Here is a 22,333-nt window from a genome sequence, read left to right as displayed (position 1 = left end):
CAGTCACATTGAGGTATGTTAAAATGGAAAAGAATTGATTGATTGCCTCATCCAGCCATTTGTTAGAGTTGCACACATGTTCTTGTAGAGTGTACTTCATTTGTGTGTCTATCCCATACCAGACAGCTGTAATGTATGAATGCCTTTGTAAAAGAGCATCTGGATCTGTAATCGATCGTGTAGCACTGAATACAGCAAGAGGCACAAATTGATTTCTGGAAAGGAAGTGTTAAAATGTATAGATCAATTAAACAATCACAGTTTGCAATATCACAGAATAGAGATCAACTCATCAATAAAAGTCCTGTCTTCTCTCGCCCACCACATTTAACAAGGGCTATAGGCCATATCAATCTGAGTAGAGACAGTAATAAAAATGAAGAAATGAAAATAGAGAAAGACAAACTGTGCTACAGCTTTGATCTTTAGGTCTATTGATTACCATAGAAAATAATTTTGAATCATCAATCAGTTTGTAAAAATAAAGGCAAAAAGTGTGTACAGAAATTTGGAAAAGTGTACAGGAATTTAAAAGAATTTAAAATGTTAGTGTTAATATGATTAAGTTTTTTTTTTTTTTTTTTTTGCACCAAAATAGTCATAATTTGATAATATATTAGCATTTTCCAACCTGTCTCTGGCCCTCTGTCTGTATTGCTCAGTTTTGGAATATGTGCCTCCTTAAAGCTTCAACATAAATGGCCACTGTTATTATTGGCTAACGTCATGCAGCCCCACAAATTCAGCCATATTTGAAACTCAGTCGGAAGAGAATGAACAAGCTCCACCATATTATAAAACACATTTTCAGTGTTTAAACAATGCACACCCAACACGTTGTATCCGGATATTTTGAATTGTTAATCTCAAGCACAACTGTTAACACTCAGCACCATAAAGTATCAAACAGTTATAACATTTGAAATATTCATGAATGAAACTGTTAACTTACAGTTTTGCAATCGTAAAGTGTATTTAACTGCCCCATCCTACAATAACAGTTAATTTGCAAAGCTTAAATCATATTGACTGATTCACTAGCGATCCACACTGATATTAGCCAAAAAAAAATATTTTCAAAACTGCAAGAGATTGTAAATTGACCCCATGTCTTTTAAAAGTGCCGTGATACACATGACAAAGATAATTCAAAATAGTCCAAATGGATCTCCTTTGGTGTTCAGGAACAGCTAGGCCACACTACGCCTGTTTGTCCTGTTCTCTATCTGTGTGTATGAATGGAGTGCCAGTAGGCAGGGCCAAGGGAGCGATGATGTAAAGTAGGCATTGTCAGAGGAAAGTTGCGGATGTAGAGAATGAGGCCTTTTTGCAGCTTGGTTTCAATAAATGCTTTTACTGCATTGGGGCTTAAATTTTGAATTCTGAAATGTACAGTAAGTTTTTATAGTAGAATGACCTCTTCTATGTAAAAATATCAAGGTAAATTTGATTAATCATGATATGAATCCTTTAATGTGATGCATTCATGTGATATTTACAATGTCTTAATTTCTTTGACAAAAATTACAACTTAGGTGAACTGGGTAAAAAAAGAAAGAGAGCTTGGAAGAAAGTGAACAGAGACAAGTAGAGAGCAACAGAACTCAAATTGATTTGATTTGTAAGAATTGTCAATTTGACCTGATCTGTCTGTCTCTCCACAGACAACTCACCCCAGTTCAGAGCCTCTCCTTCCTCCACACAACTTCCACAGTTTGCGTGGGTTACCTGAATGCCCAAGCAGGTTCCAACCTGTCCACATCAGCCACCCCATGCCCATCACACTGGGGGTTGGAATGGCTACAGGCTTGCAGTCCCTGCCCTCTGTCCCTCCTCACAGGACTCTGCTCTCACACGCACACTCGCTGGGCATAGCGGCAGGCTTCCACACACTTCCCCGTCAGCTGCCCTACACAAACAGCCAGGTAAGTGCTTTTTAGCTTGGGACTATAATCCACATGTCCTTACCTAGTATGGACAAGTTTCCAATGTCAAGTAATTTTACTGTCCACACTGACAGCAAAAGTGCCATGTGAAGTAACAAAATCTCCAATTAGATTTTATGGTGCCCAGTGCAGTACAGTGCCTACAAACTCATGAAGTGTACAACAATCCAGGTGTCACGTGTGGGTAATCAGGGGACGGCAGACAGAAGGTTAGGATCCAAACGCAGTGTAATATATATATTAACAAAAGGTAAACACAAAGGAAAGTCCACGATGGGAAAAACTAACTATCAAACAACAGAACACACAGCTAGGAGAACAAACACGATGGGCAGGCAACCGGGGCAAAGGCATGACAAGAAACCATACACGATATCAACATTAAACAAACACTGGAGCAAATAAAAGGTCCACGAGGGGAAAAATAAACAAACACACTCACACACGGGTGAACACGAGTTGACTAACATCCACGAACAGCAGGGTAATCCTCGAACGAACAAACACGAAAAGAGGTAGCACACACTGACAGAGGCATGAACGTGAAACGGTAACATTCAACAACGATCGACCAAGACTGAACAAAGAACCAGGGTTTAAATACACGGAGACTGAACGAGGCACAGGTGAAAACAATGATGAGTGCAGGCAGAGAGGAAGGCCGGGAATTGTGGGAAATGTAGTTTAGACAAGGACAGTGAAACACGGGGCGAACAACAAGGAAAACACGACATGGAGCGCGAACGGTGACGGGTGAAGTGGAAAACACGGAGCAGACAAGGAAACATGACATAAACGTGATATTGCGACAGAGAACACAGGGCAGACAACAGGTAATCGTGACAGAATCCCCCCTCAAAAGGACCGGATTCCAGACGGTCTTAAGAAACCGAAAAGGAAAAATAACAGGGATAAACAAATGTTCAAGGAGAGAGGGGCTAGAAAAGGGGAAAAACAGACAGTTCAAGGAGAGAGGGGCTAGAAAAGGGGAAAAACAGACAGACCAAAGGGGGCACAAGGGACACGGAGACAGACCAAGGGGGCACAAGGGACACAGAGACAGACCAAGGGGGCATAAGGGGAAATTAGGCAGTCCAAGGAGGCAAAAGGGGAGATGAGACAGTCCATGGGAGCACAAAGGGCAGACAGGCAGACCAGGGAGGCCGAGAGGGCAGGTAAGCAGTCTCTGGGGGTGTGTGCAGGGAACCAGGTCAGGTGGTCCGGGGGACGTCCACCGGGTAGGGACAGATTTAGGAGGCCTGGGAGATGGCCGTAGAGCAGGGGCCTGTTCCGGGGAGGCCTGGGAGGCGGCCACAAGACAGGGACAGGTCCAGGGGGCCTGGGAGGTGGCCACAAGACAGGGACAGGTCCAGGAGGCCTGGGAGGCGGCCATTGGACAGGGACAGGTCCAGGAGGCCTGGGAGGCGGCCTCAGGACAGGGACAGTTCCCGGGGGGCGAAGCTGCGAGGGGCTCTGGGACGAAGTTGAGGGAGGCTCTGAAGGCTCAGGAGGCGGAGCTGAGGGAGGCTCTGAAGGCTCAGGAGGCAGAGCTGAGGGAGGCTCTTGAGGCTCAGGAGGCTGAGCTGAGGGAGGCTCTGGGGCCTCAGGAGGCGGAACCATGGAAACCTCTGGAGGATCAGGAGGCAGAGCCGGTGGAGGCTCTAAAGGCAGAGCAGAGGGAGGCTCAGGAGACGGAGCCGAGGAAGGTGGTGCCGTAGGTTGCTTGAGAGGCGGAGCCCTAGAAAGCTCTGGAGTCACTGGGAGCAGAGCCGTAGGAGGCTCGGGAGGCGGAGCCGTAGGAGGCTTGGGAGGCGGAGCCGTAGCAAGCTCTGGAGTCTCTGGGAGCAGAGCCGTAGCCCTAGTAAGCTCTGGAGTCCCTGGGAGCAGAGCCGTAGTAGGCTCGGGAGGTGGAGCCATAGTAAGCTCTGGAGTCCCTGGGAGCAGAGCCGTAGGAGGCTCGGGAGGTGGAGCCGTAGGAGGCTCGGGGAGAAAGGGCGTGGAAGACTTGAGAGGCTTGAGGGGCGGAGCCCTGGAAGACTCGAGAGGTGAAGCCCTGGAAGGCTCGAGTGACTTGAGGAGCGGAGCCCTGGAAGGCTCGAGGGGCGGAGCCCTGGAAGGCTCGAGGGGCTTGAGAGGTGGAGCCCTGGAAGGCTCGAGAGGCTTGAGAGGTGGAGCCCTGGGAAGCTCGGGAGGCGGAGCTCTGGAAAGCTCGGGAGGCGGAAGCTGTTGGACGGTCCTGGCTACGGGCGTTGGCCCTTGGACAGTCATGGCTGCTGGCGCTGGCTCAGGGACGGTCATGGCTGCTGGCGCTGGCTCAGGGACGGTCGAGGCTACAGGCGCTGGCTCAGGGACGGTCGAGGCTACAGGCGCTGGCTCAGGGACGGTCGAGGCTACAGGCGCTGGCTCAGGGACGGTCGAGGCTACAGGCGCTGGCTCAGGGACAGTCGAGGCTACAGGCGCTGGCTCAGGGACGGTCGAGGCTACAGGCGCTGGCTCAGGGACAGTCGAGGCTACAGGCGCTGGCTCAGGGACGGTCGAGGCTACAGGCGCTGGAGAGTCACCACTGAGGGAGGAGAGGTAGGGTCCTCCTCAGCGTCGCCCACGGTTAACGGCGATCCGCCGACCCGCAAAGTCACCTCTATGAAGCCGCAGAGAGTCCACTCGTGCGTTGCCGGTGGCAACTGCTCCCTCAGTGAGGTGTTCAGATTGCCCCTGAAGAAGGTCACCAGGATTGGGTCCGGGAAGTCAGAGACGCTTGCCAGGTGAAGGAAGTCCTGTATGTGGTCCTCCAAAGGGCGGTCCCCCTGCTTGAGGCAAAGGAGCCGATAATTCGCCGAATCGGCTGCTGGATCGTTCTGTCACGGTGTGGGTAATCAGGGGACGGGAGACAGAAGGTTAGGATCCAAACGCAGTTTAATATATATATTAACAAAAGGTAAACACAAAGGAAAGTCCACGATGGGAAAAACTAACTATCAAACAACAGAACACACAGCTAGGAGAACAAACACAATGGGCAGGCAACCGGGGCAAAGGCATGACAAGAAACCATACACGATATCAACATTAAACAAACACTGGAGCAAATAAAAGGTCCACGAGGGGAAAAGTAAACAAACACAAACTCACACACGGGTGAACACGAGTTGACTAATATCCACGAACAGCAGGGTAATCCTCGAACGAACGAACACGAAAAGAGGTAGCACACACTGACAGAGGCATGAATGTGAAACGGTAACATTCAACAACGATCGACCAAGACTGAACAAAGAACCAGGGTTTAAATACACGGACAAAGTGGAGACTGAACGAGGCACAGGTGAAAACAATGATGAGTGCAGGCAGAGAGGAAGGCCGGGAATTGTGGGAAATGTAGTTTATACAAGGACAGTGAAACACGTTGCGAACAACAAGGAAAACACGACATGGAGCGCGAACGGTGACGGGTGAAGTGGAAAACACGGAGCAGACAAGGAAACATGACATAAACGTGATAGTGCGACAGAGAACACAGGGCAGACAACAGGTAATCGTGACACCAGGGTCGAATTATGAATGACGTACTCAAAATAAAGACAATTCTCTGTGATTATTTTCATAGTACCAGAAATTATGGATATTTTTTACTTATCTATATGCAACAAAATGTATGAATATCTTAAGATTCACTGTCATTGTGGTGATTTGGGCAGGGCCGAGTGATGTGCATGGATAGCGAGGCTTGGAGAAGGAGAATAGTAAGGATTGGCACCTTTGGGAAATTATCTCTAACAGCTGTTCTTTGTTTCAGTGAGATTTGGAGGGGATAAAAAGGGTGTCCAGACTGAGGGAAGAGAGAGAGATGCACGATGCTGACTGTTTACTCATTAATTTTATGTTGTGCTGAAAAGCAGTTTGTTTGGTTGATGCTGAAAAGTGTCAAAATAAAACTCACTTTGGATTGTTCACCCAGCTCCCACTTCCTCCTTCAGAAAGAACTCAAGAATGTCAGAGACTTTGTCACAGTTGTGCCAAAAAACAAGATTTTTTTGGAGGAAGGATACATCGTTGTGGAGTCCTCGCCGCTGGCCGAAATATTCAAAACCCTCACCGGCATCCACCAGGCTCAACCTCAGGCCTTGCTTGAGCTACGCAGGGAACAGGAGTGGTGATTCCAGGCTCAAGCAGAGGACTGGCTGGTGTAATGGAGCTTTGTTCTCCAGGAGATTTCATCCACTGGGACCCCATCCATGATTTACAGGCACACTCGCTAACATGGGACCGCAAGATGAGGCGTGGAAGGCCGAACTCCCAATGTGTGGTCTGCCTACTTCCGCTGCTGAACTCATGGCCCATCAACTTCCAGTCAACAACCTCCTGTTGTCAGCTATAGCCCGGAGAAGCATCGCCACTGCTTCCGGTCACTTGGTGAGCATGGCAACCCATTCGCCTTCTCCCAACAGCTCCCTGACACCTGCCGAAGGTGGATGCTGGCTGAACATTGCAAGGCCAAGGAGCTACTCAATTTGCTGGTACTGGAGCAGTTCATCTGGATAATGAAAGGAATAGCGGTGTTTGTCCAGTGCCACCAACTGGAGTCACTGGATGGGGTGATCAAGCTTGCGGCGTATTTGGGGGCCGGCGAGCTTTATTCTCTCTCTCTCCCTCACTTTCTCTCTCCTATCTCCCCCTCTCCTTCCCCTCACCCTGTTGCTGTTCCCCGGACACTGGGAATTCCTTCCCCAAAACCGGTTCCCCGGTCCCATGGGCCGTTCATCCCACCAGTTTCCCTAACCCCCTCCACTCTCCCCCACAGGCTAGTGAATCCGCTGCCGTGGGTGTAGGCATAAAGCCTGGGCCGGTCTGCTTGAGCTATGGGAACCTGGGCATTTCCAGGACTGATTCCACATGATGGAGGTGGAGACATTGGTCCGGTTCCTTGATGCGTCACAGTCTGCCCCTGGTGGATTCAGGTTCTAATCAAACCTCCATTCACCAAAGTTTGGTTCAATCCGAGGCTTTGGACACAAGCCGGCAGGTGAAGGTAAGGTGTGTGCATGGGGATATTCACGATAAGCCCTTAGTGACCATCACTAATAAATTCAAAGGGCAAAAGGATAGAATAGAGGTGGTGATTACTCCCCGCCTCACCCATCCACTAATTTTGGGTACGAATGGGCCAGAATTTAAAACTTTATTGAGGAGAATTTGTGTGGAAGGGTCCTGTAACAAAGTGTATCAGTGTGTCTGGTGCGATTTGCTGGCTGGGAAGGTGGTGCGTCTATGTCAGCTCCCCCAGGACTTAGAGGATTCCCTGCAGGGGATTTCCCTCTGGAGCAGACTAGGGACGAGGCCCTTAGGCATGCCTTTAACCATGTGAAAGGGATCGATGGTTAACGCCTCCAGCCAGACATTGCACTCTCATACCCGTATTTCTTTTTTAATTATTAAGGATTGGTTATATGGAGTGATGCAGGACACTCAGACAAAGGAGGATACAACCCAATTGTTTATACAGATGAGCCATCGGGAAGTGCTATTGCAGACGGCTCATCATAATCCAATGGCGGATCACTTAGGGTAAGGAAAAACTACTAAACTGTCTAATGGCCTGTTTCTATTCCCTTCAAAAGAATTGTTATGGACCTTGTCGGGCGGACGTCACAGGGGCATCACTTTGTGTCGTTCTGGTGGACTACGCAATGCGATATCCAGAAGTAGTGCCTCTGCGCAACATCCCAGCAGGTAGTGTAGCTGAGGTACTCTTCAGAATAATCTCATGGAGAACCATATTGAAACAACCCCAGGGGTAGTGGTCCTTGCCGATTACCCAAGCACAAAAAATAAGTGGTTTGGGAAGAATTAGAGGCCATGCTAGATATGGAGGTAATAGAATAATCCTACATCACTGTGCCAGCCCAGTGGTGCTGGTTCCATAGAGTGATGGCTCAGCCGGTTCTGTGTGGATTATAGAAAATTCAATGCAGTGTCTAAATTTGATACGTACCCAATGCCTCGGATTGATGAATTGCTTGATCGGTTTGGCGCAGCTCGCTTTTATTCAACACTGGATTTAAAAAGGATATTGGCAGATCTCCATGTCCTTTGAAAAAATTACAATTTCCACATCGTTAGGATTACACCAATTCATGACACTTCCGGTCAGTTTGTTCAGGGCCCCTTATGTGGAACACCCTTTGGTATCTGGCTCTCCTCCCTTTTAAGTTCGAGGTGGTCCACAGGCCGAGGGTGCAGATGGCTGTGGCAGATTTCCTCTCTAGATATGGGGGAGAGTAAGTCAAAGGCAGGATGGCTCCCTGGCCTGAGTCGGGCGATGGGAATATGTGGTGATGTGGGCAGGGCCGAGCGACATCTATGGACAGTGAGGACAGGAAAAGGAGAACACTAAGAATTGACACCTGTGGGAAATTATCTGTAATGTTCTGTTTTTGAGTGAGAGCTGGAGGGGGATGAAAAGGGTGTACAGACTGCCAGAGGGAAGATAGAGAGATGCACGTTGCTGACTGTGTGCTAATTCATTTTATGTTGTGCTGAAAAGTGTAAAAATAAAACTCAAGTTGAATTGTTCACCTGGCTCCTCCTTCAGAGAGAACTCAAAGCAAGTCAGAGACTTTGTCACAGTCATGAACATGAACTACTTTTTCCCTAAGCAAGCAAATATGGCACCTTTATACACTCACCTAAAGGATTATTAGGAACACCTGTTCAATTTCTCATTAATGCAATTATCTAATCAACTAATCACATGGCAGTTGCTTCAATGCATTTAGGGGTGTGGTCCTGGTCAAGACAATCTCCTGAACTCCAAACTGAATGTCAGAATGGGAAAGAAAGGTGATTTAAGCAATTTTGAGCGTGGCATGGTTGTTGGTGCCAGACGGGCCGGTCTGAGTATTTCACAATCTGCTCAGTTACTGGGATTTTCACGCACAACCATTTCTAGAGTTTACAAAGAATGGTGTGAAAAGGGAAAAACATCCAGTATGCGGCAGTCCTGTGGGCAAAAATGCCTTGTTGATGCTAGAGGTCAGAGGAGAATTGATTCAAGCTGATAGAAGAGCAACTTTGCCTGAAATAACCAAGGTATGCAGCAAAGCATTTGTGAAGCCACAACACGCACAACCTTGAGGCGGATGGGCTACAACAGCAGAAGACCCCACCGGGTACCACTCATCTCCACTACAAATAGGAAAAAGAGGCTACAGTTTGCAAGAGCTCACCAAAATTGGACAGTTGAAGACTGGAAAAATGTTGCCTGGTCTGATGAGTCTCGATTTCTGTTGAGACATTCAGATGGTAGAGTCAGAATTTGGCGTAAACAGAATGAGAACATGGATCCATCATGCCTTGTTACCACTGTGCAGGCTGGTGGTGGTGGTGTAATGGTGTGGGGGATGTTTTCTTGGCACACTTTAGGCCCCTTAGTGCCAATTGGGCATCGTTTAAATGCCACGGCCTACCTGAGCATTGTTTCTGACCATGTCCATCCCTTTATGGCCACCATGTACCCATCCTCCGATGGCTACTTCCAGCAGGATAATGCACCATGTCACAAAGCTCGAATCATTTCAAATTGGTTTCTTGAACATGACAATGAGTTCACTGTACTAAACATGGCCCCCACAGTCACCAGATCTCAACCCAATAGAGCATCTTTGGGATGTGGTGGAACGGGAGCTTCGTGCCCTGGATGTGCATCCCAAAAATCTCCATCAACTGCAAGATGCTATCCTATCAATATGGGCCAACATTTCTAAAGAATGCTTTCAGCACCTTGTTGAATCAATGCCACGTAGAATTAAGGCAGTTCTGAAGGCGAAAGGGGGTCAAACACAGTATTAGTATGGTGTTCCTAATAATCCTTTAGGTGAGTGTATATTATGGCTGTCAATATAGTAAACAAATGTATCAATGTTTTTTTCCAGTTATAATAATGCGATTAATCTCAATGTTTATCTGATGTACGGTAGCTTGCCCATAAAAATACAGCCTTCTCCTTAGTGCATTCAGTATTAATGCATTTTAGTGGCAAATTAAAGGGTTAGTTCTTCCAAAAATTAAAATTATCTCATCATTTAGTCACTTTCATGACATCCCATATGTGTATGACTTTCTTTCTTCTGCAGAAAAAAACTAAGATTTTTAGAAGAATATTTCAGCTCTGATTGTCTTTACAATGTGAATGATGACCAGACATTTGAAGCTCCAATATGAACACTGTTTCTCACTCACACCTATTATATCACTCCTGAAGACATTGATTTAATCACTGGGGTCAAGTAATTTTTATTTTTTACCGCTTTTCACAACACACATCGTTTCAAAGCAGCTTTAAAGAAAATCATGCACTAACAGAAAATGAAACTGTAATACAGTATCTATAAAGTCTTAAGAGTCATCATTGTGTAGTTTGATTAAATATGATTGTAAATTGTATAAAAATTACATAATTGTATTTAGAACACCTGTGAGCAAGCTGAATAACCTTGTGAGAAACCAGGCTCACTGTGGGTGCCAGTTCTCCTCTGGCTAAACAACATGAATATAATAGCAATATCAGTTATTTGTGTGCAGTGCAAGTCATGGTTTAAAATTTGTAAACTAAGTAAGTGTTAAGGTCTGGTATTTAAAAAACGATTTTTATGAACTGTCAAATTAATGAGTAATGTCTTTGAAGTCCATGCTGGATTAACTGCAAATGTTCACATAGATGTATTGTCCTTTGTTAATTGGCTGATGAAGGCTTTTGTTGGCAATTTAATGATAGTCTGTATTCCATTTCAAGAGTGTAGTCCATCATTAGACCAAGGTAATGCAGGCAGAGATCAATAAGGTGCATAGCAGTTCAACCGGCAGGTCATTTCAGTGAGGTTCGGTGGGGTCCATCCTAAGCACAACATTTAGGCAGTGGCATATGAAGAAGCCGATGTCTTACAGTTAGAGTTGTCATTAGTTCATCCTCTGAAGTCCATCGTAAAAGACTGAAGTTATGTCTGACTAGCACCGGCTGTAGGTTGTCATCATTCAGCGACACATAGCAATAGAGCAGGAATGGAGCTGGATCTGGCCAGCTCTGGTAACCTTGGGAAATTAATCCTGAGGTTGAGACATGGAAACAAATGGAATGATATTAGCGTAGATGCCATTAAATTTTTATGCAGAGTTATCGATCATGATAGAGGATTCTGGTTCTGGCAGACCTAACTAAAGCAGCCTAATTGTTAGTTGATGGATAAATTAGGTGTATGCCTGGCCAAATAGATGAGTCTTTAGCCTAGACTATTAAAGCCAGAATGTTTTTGATCGTAATGAATGTGATAGAATATAGTGTGGTAGAAGGCCACTTAAATACTGTGGAGCCAGACCATTCAAAGCTTTGTATGTAGTTAACAAAATGTTAAAATTAATAGGAAATTTAACAGGTAGCCTAGTAACAATGATAATATGGGGCTTATATGATCATATTTCTTGGTTCTAGTCAGCACTCTGTCAGCTGCATTTTGAACCAATTGAAGTTTATTTATTGAACTTGCTGGACATCCTCCCAGTAATGCATTATAATAATCTAGTCTTCAGGTCATGAACACATTGATTAGTTTTTTGGCATCAGCAACAGAGAACATGTGTCATTACTTAACAATATTTCTGAGGTGGAAGAATGCTGTTCTACAGGTGAAACTCGAAAAATTAGAATATCGTGCAAAAGTTCATTAATTTCAGTAATTCAACTTAAAAGGTGAAACTAATATATTATATAGACTCATTACAAGCAAAGTAAGATATTTCAAGCCTTTCTTTGATATAATTTTTATGATTATGGCTTACAGCTTATGAAAACCCCAAATTCAGAATCTCAGAAAATTAGAATATTACATGAAATCAATAAAAAAAAAAAAGGATTTTAAATACAGAAATGTCGGCCCTCTGAAAAGTATAATCATGCATATGTACTCAGTACTTGGTTTGGGCCCCTTTTGCATTAATTACTGCCTCAATGCGGCGTGGCATGGATGCTATCAGCCTGTGGCACTGCTGAGGTGTTATGGAAGACCAAGATGCTTCAATAGCGGCCTTCAGCTCTTCTGCATTGTTTGGTCTCATGTCTCTCATCTTTCTCTTGGCAATGCCAAGAGTTCAGGTCAGGCGAGTTTGCTGGCCAATCAAGCACAGTAATACCATGGTCATTGAACCAGGTTTTGGTACTTTTGGCAGTGTGGGCAGGTGCCAAGTCCTGCTGGAAAATGAAGTCAGCATCTCCATAAAGCTTGTCTGCTGAAGGAAGCATGAAGTGCTCTAAAATGTCCCGGTAGACGGCTGTGTTGACTCTGGACTTAATAAAGCACAGTGGACCAACACCAGCCGATGACATGGCTCACCAAACCAACACAGACTGTGGAAACTTCACACTGGACTTCAAGCATCTTGGATTGTATGCCTCTCCATTCTTCCTCCAGACTCTGGGACCTTGGTTTCCAAATGAGATGCAAAATTTGTTCTCATCGTAAAAGAGGACTTTGGACCACTGAGCAACAGACCAGTTCTTTTTTTCTTTAGCCCGGGTAAGACGCTTTGATGGTTTTCTGCACAACTGTCAGGTCAGCAGTCTTCCCCATGATTGTGAATTCAACTGAACCAGACTGAGAGACCATTTAAAGGCTCAGGAACCCTTTGCAGGTGTTTTGGATTAATTAGCTGATTAGAGTGTGACACTTTGAGCCTACAATACTGAACCTTTTCACAATATTCTAATTTTCTGAGATTCTGAATTTGGGGTTTTCATAAGCTGTAAGCCATAATCATAAAAATTATATCAAATAAAGGCTTGAAATATCTTACTTTGCTTGTAATGAGTCTATATAATATATTAGTTTCACCTTTTAAGTTGAATTACTGAAATTAATGAACTTTTGCACGATATTCTAATTTTTCAAATTTCACCTGTAAACTTATATCCTGTGCTCTGAATAACATCAAAAACTGTAAATTGTAGTAACACCTCCTCAACCTTTCAGATGAACCTCATCTATATAACAATAACCTGGGGGAGTAGATTCATTTAAACTAATATATTCATTTGGTTTAAGCCTGGTTTCAGTCAACCAGAGCACATCCAAATTATGATCTGTAATAATTTAATTTACAATTAATGCTTTGGTTTAAAGAGATCTAATGTTTATTAGCCCTACCTTTATATTACTTTTATCTTCCTTTTTTTTTCAAGTTTGACCTTAATAAAAAAATTCTAAATGATTAGTGAGTGTTTGGTAGTTTGAGGAACTCTCAATATGACATCTAGGTGTTGGGACTTTTCCACTGCAAGGTACAACTCGACTCGACTCTGCTCGCATTTTGGGCCACTACCACTCTGGGTAGTACCTGGAACCTGGTAAATTTTTTAGTTCCACCTCAGTCGAGGTTCCAGCCGATACTAAATGTGACATCAAAACCCTGCAGATCACTGATTGGTCAGAGAGAATCGTCACTAACAAACGTCACTGGATTTTCAACATGGACCTGCTAGTTTTAAAGTTAGCTACAGCGATAGCAGTATCATTTGTTCACATGACTTTCGAATTATAAAAAGAAATGGCTGTGTGCTAAACCATGCCGTGGTCAATAAACGTGGTGCAGACGTTCCTCTCATTAGCGACAAACTAAAAAAAATAGTCTTTCAGGAAGTGTCTGAGCTGTTGGACGCACAGCTGAGACATGGCTACCGCCGGACCTACCAACCGTGTAGGGAAAATAAAAAAAAAGAACTTAAAAGTGACTACAGAACCATCAAGAAAAATTGGAAGTGGTTCGACCAAATTTATTTAGTTGACCAGCTACTGGACAGCTTGCTTCTAAAACAACCAGGCTAATTTAACTGTTACACTTGTGTAAAATCACCATGCAACAACTGCTTAATGCAGCAAAATGAGCTAGTAGCTAACAGCAAGCGGTCGTTTTATTGTTTTTTGTTTTGTGTCACGTTTAAGATGATGTCACGGCAGTAAAGGTGGCGCAACTATGATGATCAGCCTATAATGCCTTCTAGTGGTCAAATGTCACTTCGCAATACAAATGTCCAGGTGAAAGTTCGCCAAACTTGAACTTTGATACAAAGCGAAAGACAAAACTTCTTCGCTCTCCTGCATTCATATGCGTGTGAATGGTGCATAAAGCCTAGAGTGACCACAGTTTTAGACTGTAACTGATACAAATGCTGAATTATACAGGTTCCATTTCATTGGTCATAAATCCATAGACAGATGCAGAAACCCAATGAAGGGAGATAAGAATCCATTAGCAAGCAAGTTACACTTTCCACTGCCATATAAATCAATTTTCCATATGAATACAGATTCCGTTGAAGATAGAACAAAGAAGGAAGGAAGGAAAATTTTACAGTGGGATAGAAAGAGTGGGTGGAGGAGTGAAAGTGATATGAGAGAATGAGATTGGAGGGGTGCATGCTTTCCTGTGAGATGGGGTGAGAGATGACCATGTGTGAAGGTATGTGGTTTAGACGATAAGAGCTGCTCAGGGATGTTGGCAGGATATGCTATCAGACAGCATGAAGAAGAACATCTGTTGCTCTGAATCTCAACAAAGTTTCAAGGAAGTGCAGAAAACTAACTATGACCAGCCTTAGTACCAGAGTAAATACACTATGAAAGTGTCAGCTCAAAGTGAGACAACAAAGATTTTTATGTTGCAAAAGATGTGTATTTGTGTGATAAAGGTTAATTCCAAATAAAGTTGAATCTGTGTGATAGATACTTAATGCTCTGAATAAAGGCCTCAGTGGTCGTTTCAGCTTGCTAAAATGCTTAACCATGCTGTATCCAAGCAGGGTTCTCGTTATGGTAGAAATAAACTTGAGATTTTTAAAGAGGAAAGAAAATCACAAGTAAGATCTGTAGAATATCTGTTGTTTCGCCTAGACATCAATGACACTCAAGTCTTCTTCTTATCAGAAGTTTCTCCTGAGACAAAGAGTCTAATAATCTCTAGAGTCTCCTTGTTTCAAAAGAGATGTCCCATGGTGCTGTTCAGACTTCAATATGAAAAGTATTTCTCTTATTCACCATCTAAGACAAAGTTGATATATAAAACATAAATTAAACTCCATTAAGCCATTTGAGCTATAAAAGAGCTACTTCTGAGCAATATATTTTTCCCATGGGGCAGGCTGGCTGGTTAAAAAGCCTTTGTCCTGTGTATTTAGAGCCCAACACAAAAACAGGGTGCCACAGGATTTTTGATTAAATTTAAACAGATTGTCTGTGGCATAAATGGCAGTGTTAAAATAAACAACAGAAAACATATGATGCGATTCTTTTGAAGCACTACAGGGACACTTTTTTGAGCTTTGAAACCATTGTCTTGGTATTGGTAGCATAGGAAAAAATGTCCTCATAGTGAATTCCTGTAAAAACATATCAAACACACTGAATATATGATGATATCTTAGGACGGTTTATAAACTGGTCCTAGCAATTAAAGGAATATTCCAGGTAAAAAACAAGTTAAACATGCTCTTAATTTCCACAAAATAATTTTTATTTATCCCTCAGTTTGTAAAAATGAACAAAGATTGTTTTACAATAATGCACTTAAAAGAGAAGTCAATGAGAAAAGGTATTGCACAGGAATAAAAAAAATGTAATTTAAATACACATGCTTTCAAAAGTATTGCCACAATACTTAAACGTACGAGTAAACATGCTAGTATGATTTACTAACGGTGCAAACTTATAATCAATCTTTTAACTCCTGTTATAGCGATATAAAGCTGTTTAATTGTGTAATTTTCACACCCAAAAAACAAAAAAGGATGTGGCGTAACTACTCAAAAGTACTGTTAACATGTGAGATCCTCCACATTAATTGTGCTGTAAGCGATTTTAGCCATTCTTGAATTTTCACAAGCTATCAAGCTTATTAGCCATGCTCCCTTTTTCCAATACCACGTACTCCAAAGAGACCAAATTAGCTTTATTGAGGCAGTCACAAGCAGAAACGGTTGTCAAAAACAACAGCAGCAAAATAGCACCCTCAACTGACAACTGTTATGAGCAACATGGCATAAAAATGCCATTATGCCTCAATAATTTGCAGCATCTACAATACTATGAGAACACTCAAAATGATTGAAAGGCAGAAAGCGTTATTGTCTGCGGCATGCAAATACATTTTTGTTTGGACACATATTTCTTTAATATCTTTCAGGGAGTAGAAAAATGTTTACATACATTTCCATAAAAAAATAGCTTACAGCACCTTTAAGTCTATTACGCTTAACTAGAAGTTCATCCACCTAAAACTGTAGCGCCACCGCTAATAGGTTGTTACAGTTATGCATTTTTTTTTACAGAAGAATTAATATAGTTCTTGTATAAGAATGTATTATAATTCTTCATACAAGCTTCACATTACTGTTTTTAAACTCTTAAGAATGCCTTGCCACATATTAATCAGCCAGTAAATAGTTAATCATTTATTGATTCCTCTAATTCTATTTAAATATTTAAAAATTGTAATTCTAAATCAGCCTACAGCTGATGTACAGTACGTTTAGTAAGTGTTTGAGTGTTTTCAAAAAGGGAGATATTTCACTCAGAAACAGACAAATAGCAAGTCAAACACAAACACACAAAGAAAAATCATATCAATTCTTATATTTTGATCCATTATATAAGTTTCCTTTATTGCATTTAAGCAACATTGTCAAAATAGTAGGTTACAAGCTTATTCTACTCAAATGCATGTGACATCAAATAAACAAGAATTAGGTCAGAAGTTATCCAAAAGTATCAGATTAGATTACGTTCAAATGTAATGCACAAATTACATTATTGACTACAATTTTAGTCATGTAATTTGTAATCAATTCCAGATTACAATTTAGAAGTAATCTACCCAGCACTGGTAACACAATACCTATGATGACTTTATTAAAGCTTGCTTTTATGCTGACCTCATTGAAAGCATTCACATTAAACTGCTTTACATATGAAATCAGGATGGTTTGTTTAGTGCTCTTGAGTGCCTTTTCTACTTGACTGGCTTTCTATGTATGCTGAGAGCCTTGAAACATTTTCACCTCTTACGGTGCTCTTACAAATTGGCCTCATTGCTTAACACAACAATGTACTCATGATTAAAAGGTCTTGTATTGCCATAATGTAATAGCTTACTAGGGTGATGTTTTGTTCAGTGTTCAATTGGTTTAGGAACAAATTACTACCATGTAACTATGCAAAAAGTAAAGGAAAAAAGAAAAAGTCACTATCCATGCAGAAAATGATGATTCTTTTGTCTCAGTGTTTCAGATTTATAGATTTTTTTGTCTTTTTCGAATGAACACTGAACTGTGGAAAAGGTAACAGCTGTATGCTATTACCTCACCCTGTGAGTAAATTTGTAACATGATGAGAGCTTGATTCAGAACATATATGATGAATTGGTTGCAGTTTTTGTGTTGTAATTGTGCAAAGTCTGCATAGCTGCTAGTCTGGTTGTCCAGGATGAGAAATGTAATGACATTACCATCTAGTGGCAATAGGATGTTAGCACTGTTTTATCACATCCACCACTAGTGTCACTTAAAGAGAGAGTTCACTCAAAATATATGACTTTCTCTCTTCCATGGGACACAAAAGATAACGAAATATCCATCCATCCATCCATCCATCCATCGTCAACCGCTTATCCTGTGTACAGGGTCGCGGGGGGCTGGAGCCTATCCCAGCTAACATTGGGCGAAAGGCGGGGGACACCCTGGACAGGTCGCCAGTCCATCGCAGGATAACGAAATAGAATAATAAAATTTGCTCTTTTCCATACCATGAAAGTGAATGGTGTGCACAGCTGTCAAGTAGGATGAACTATTTGCAGGTTCTGGGAAGTATAGAGCACAATAGTCTGGTTCTGGATGGAAAAACATAAATATTTACATGGGGAAATTTATTTCTAACCATAACTTAAAACCTACAATGTTGTCAATCAACGGTATATGCTTCTGCTGAAGCCATTAGTCCCCTTTATTTCATCTTTTTTGAAATTCTTGTATAAGAAAAGGTTTTCTGGTTCTTCTTGGTGAAAAACTACACTACCCATGATCCTGAAGAGATATGATCCACCAGAGAATCCTGGCGAACAAAGTGCACCACATACGCTCTGCAGTGATCGGCCACTTACATGATGTACTGTGAATTATGCAATTGAATTGGTCTCCATCCACTCTCTAACTACTTGTACATTTACAAATATCTGAATATTTAACTAATTCAAAATATTTTATTTCTATCCTTATAATCAACAACTTTAAATCAATACTTTTATATTGTTTTTAATTTGATTACATCATTTGCAATGCTTCACGGGATTGTAGTTCTTGCTAAGTTCAAGTACACAGTCTTGTAGCATACCTTTGTCTGATTTTCAAATAGTTTTTTGCTTTAAGCTCCTGAGACCCGAGAGTGACTGCTGTGTGCATTATCTATTATCACTTTCCGTGTAACTATTAGTACCTAATAAACATGCAAATAATAATAATTCTTGAGCGAATAGTTTTCCTAAAATGATATGTCTGCATATGTGGACAGTGGAACAAGATGTGAATTAAAAAATACCAAGCTATAGAAAGTCAGATTTATTTTTCCCCATCAAAATTTTTTACATCAGATATTAAGCATAGTTAATTGATAGATGGTAATGGCCAGCATCATCCAATCACTGCCAACCATGTTCAAATAAAATTATACATTATAAATTCTGTATCTACGTACAGATTAGCTTTGTCCCATGTCTGCCAAACATGGTGAGTGGTCCAAACATCATCTGATGCCTAAAATTGATTTTTTGATAGGAGGCTTGGATTGAATGCCTTTAGATGCATGTTCCCTATTTAGTGAATGACTTAACCGCCAGTGTGCTGTCTGTCTGCACTGGTCTCAGAACAGTTCGAAATGCACCACATTTTCATCATAACTCCATGAAAAGCATCTGAAAGAAACATTTTTCAGCTTCTGGATGAACCCATACATTCTCAAATGTGCTACAGTACACATTAGTGTACATTGTGCTTAGAAGAGTGGCGTTTCGCAATAAATCACAAACATTTAAAAAATTTTATCTTTTGACTCAAACAGGTTTCAGTGTCAAAACGTAATTAGGTTTCTTACCAGATGTAGATTTGTTGGCTTTTCTCCCAAAGACAAACTCTGCTGTGGTCGATGCCATGTTGTTTTGTCACATGACTCTGTGCGTCTAAAGTTGAACCATTTACTGACAGCACAGTCTCCTGAACTGATATCAGTGGGTGTAAATTAATTTGATTTATGCGTTGCATATAGCAAAGACAAATACAACGTCCACGCGGATGTGGTTCACACGAGGTTAAATCAAAGTTTGTACTGTTGTGATTCAGCTGCAGAGCTGGTTGGTTTGTGCATAAAACACTTGAGAAGGATGTTTTTAAAGATCCATATGGAAAAAAAATTATGACTTTGTTTTTAAAGAAACAACACGGCTGAAAAAGTGCAGGGACATAATTCTGGAGGGCATTTGATTGGAAAGAAATATGTGTAGTACAGGATATCATCAACTTTTTAAAATCTTTTTCACAAAAGAGAAGGCCGTCAATTTTAAATGTGTATCCCTGCTTAAAGTTAATTTTATCACTCAGGAGTACAGAAGCATATAGAAGGCATCAAAGCAAATATAGTCTAATATTCAAATTGTTATATTATGGTGTCTTTACGAGTCATTGGACTCTGTAATGAATGATTCATACGTGTATGTTGGAACAGGAAATGTAAAAAGTCTTATGTTGTCATGCACAGGACTATGAGAAGCCCAGTCCCCCACAGAAGCCACTTCCAGCAGACCCCTTAATCAGAGGCCATGGTGTGGGCCACATCATGTCCACAGAGGGAGTTCGGATACCGGGCCCTGGTCCTCTACCCATCTCGATTCCAACAGTACCAACACAACCACCACCTTCCATACCACTGCCTAACAGGTCAGTCTCACCATGACATTATCAATATCACACCTTTATTAAGTCATATGTGTGGATCAACACTCTAACAAGTGCTTTTTGGATATTTTGTAGACCCCTTCCCAGACTACCCCATTCATGTTATGATCACTGACATAGAGTATGGACACAAAAACACTGAAGGTGAATTTCACCAGCATCTGAACACACTTGTTTGCACTATAAAAAACTCTATTGGGCCAAGTGACCACCCCTGCAGAACTCCACTGAATTTCCTACAGAGAAGCGGACTGACGTGACACCTTGGTGCTATGCCCCCTCAGAAAAGGTGTTCATTAGTCCTCGCTCGGGTACTGCAGAACTTTTTAAGATGTATATTTATTGTAAAAAACACACACACACACACACACAAAACGATGTACTGTGATTGCCACTTTTTTACTGTATAATCATTGTGACTTTTATTGCAATTCTTTTTTTATCAATTTGTATATATGAGAGCTTGTTCATTACAAAATAAGGGATGCTTTCTTTAAGTGCTTTTCCCCCTCTACTACAGTTTATCTGCTATGTTTGTGGTAAGAAGTACATTGGTGTTGTGATTAAAAAAAACAGACCTTTTAAAAAATTACAGCCTGTCTGGAACACTGGAGTATGAACAATATCAGATTTGAATTAAACTATCAGAGAGCCATGGAACAGAATCAGCCAAAGTGCAAAAAACTTGCCATAAAGGATGAGAGCAATTATTGTTCACTCATAGTTCAGTTATCTGTGTTGTCCTGTTTTAATTAGTCAGTGATAGTCAAGCTCCCGAACACCGACAGACCAACTTTTGTAGTTACTATTTATGGTCCAAACACTTGAAGTGACAACATTGGATTGTGGTTTTCCTTTTTTCCCAACTCATACTTGTGACATTACACCAAATAGTGACACCACCGTATTCAGTTTAACAGAAAAGTGCAATCACTATTCATTGTTCTACAGCTTTCATGCCTCTATCATCATGGCCTTAATGTGCTGTTTACAAACTTTAAAGCCCCCGTGAAATAAAATGAGTGTTTTCTGGCATTTAGTATATGTTTGTTTGCTTTGAGGTCATCTATATGCTAGTGTATTCCTAAACATTGACAAAATTCACTTTTATCAAATATACTGTACACATTTAAAAAGGACAGTCTTTTCTTCTGGAAAAAAGGACTAAAATATTTATGACTAATTTTGAATATTCAAATACTCCCTAGAATAAGAATGACCCTTCCTTTGCAACCGACCAACAGCTTCCAGTTTTAATATTTCAGAAAACTGCACTCAGTGATTTCATGTGGTCTTAAAGTGATGTTAATGAAAATTCCGCCAATACTTGAAGCAGTAGATGTTGAATATGCTGTGCTGTATTTCTTGTTATATCTTTAATCAAGTACAGTATCCAACCCTTTTTTTCTTTTCATACATCCATTTAAAGTGTTTTCAAACAAGTGGTTCCAGCCCATGGCCATACAGCTGTCTTTATGCACAGCTGGACTAGCTGTTATTCATAAACACATGGGAATGTTGTTCTGCCTGGTACTTCATCCTGAGGGGGAAATTACACCAAAATCTCACTTCAGGTTTTCCATATATGGATATGATTAATTTTCCAGTGCTGTTGCATTGGGAGTGTAACATACCCAGCTGTCACACATTATCTCTTTCAAGCAAAGCCTATGTGTATGTGTGTGCTGTTTTTTTTAACTAGTCTCAACAATTTAATATTTCTCCTTTTTTTTTGCACTCATGCAAATGTATTGAATGCTCAAAACGTCACTGTTTAAAATGCTTTGACAGACGTAAGTAGAAAGTATGTTTACATGGGTAGTTATAATCAAGCTACCACAGGTTTTTGTGTAGTCGAGCTTGTCTTAATCTCTCTAAATCTGTCATGAAAATTATTGCTCAGTTTTGCACTGGGTGTCAATTTCATTGTGTTATAGTTTTAAATACACCCAATCATTTTTTATTTCTATACATTATGATGTTAAAATGGAATTGTGACTGCCTAGGAAAGTGAATGGTCCCTACAAAACTGAACAATTGGGGTAATGCACAGACTTGAACAAGACTGTGGAACACAAAATAAAGAGGATTTTACTATTAAGGATTTCATTTCATTTTATTTTACACTCGCACATAAATAGGAACAGTTAACGTCAAGTCTTTAATGTTTGTAAAATGTGATTTATAAGATAGAGATAACTTTTCCCTCTGAGATGATATTATTGATATGAATCTTCAAAGTTTTTTTTATTCCAAAGTTCATGATGTTCTAAAACAAAAGAAATCATCATTGTTTTGTTCAAAGCTCAAAAACAATATTAATTGATTCATTTATTAATACTTTACTAGGTTA

General features: G+C 41.4%; 1 protein-coding gene across 3 annotated transcripts in view; it reads left to right on the top strand.

The window, feature by feature from the left end:
• Positions 1–22,063, top strand: part of LOC127657362 (disintegrin and metalloproteinase domain-containing protein 12-like) — a 173,451-nt gene extending 151,388 nt beyond the window's left edge. For all 3 annotated transcript variants that reach the window (XM_052146113.1, XM_052146111.1, XM_052146114.1), the window contains 3 exons: positions 1,665–1,925; positions 19,784–19,962; positions 20,056–22,063. In XM_052146113.1, coding sequence (XP_052002073.1) covers positions 1,665–1,925; positions 19,784–19,962; positions 20,056–20,095 — 480 coding nt within the window. In that variant the 3' untranslated portion in view covers positions 20,096–22,063. The remainder of the gene's footprint in view (positions 1–1,664; positions 1,926–19,783; positions 19,963–20,055) is intronic.
• The last annotated feature ends 270 nt before the right edge of the window (positions 22,064–22,333 follow it).

This window comes from Xyrauchen texanus, chromosome 16 (genome assembly GCF_025860055.1).
Source record: "Xyrauchen texanus isolate HMW12.3.18 chromosome 16, RBS_HiC_50CHRs, whole genome shotgun sequence".
Classification (NCBI taxonomy): domain Eukaryota; kingdom Metazoa; phylum Chordata; class Actinopteri; order Cypriniformes; family Catostomidae; genus Xyrauchen; species Xyrauchen texanus.
Note: the sequence above shows the minus strand (reverse complement) of the source record. Positions and strands in the feature narration are given on the sequence as shown.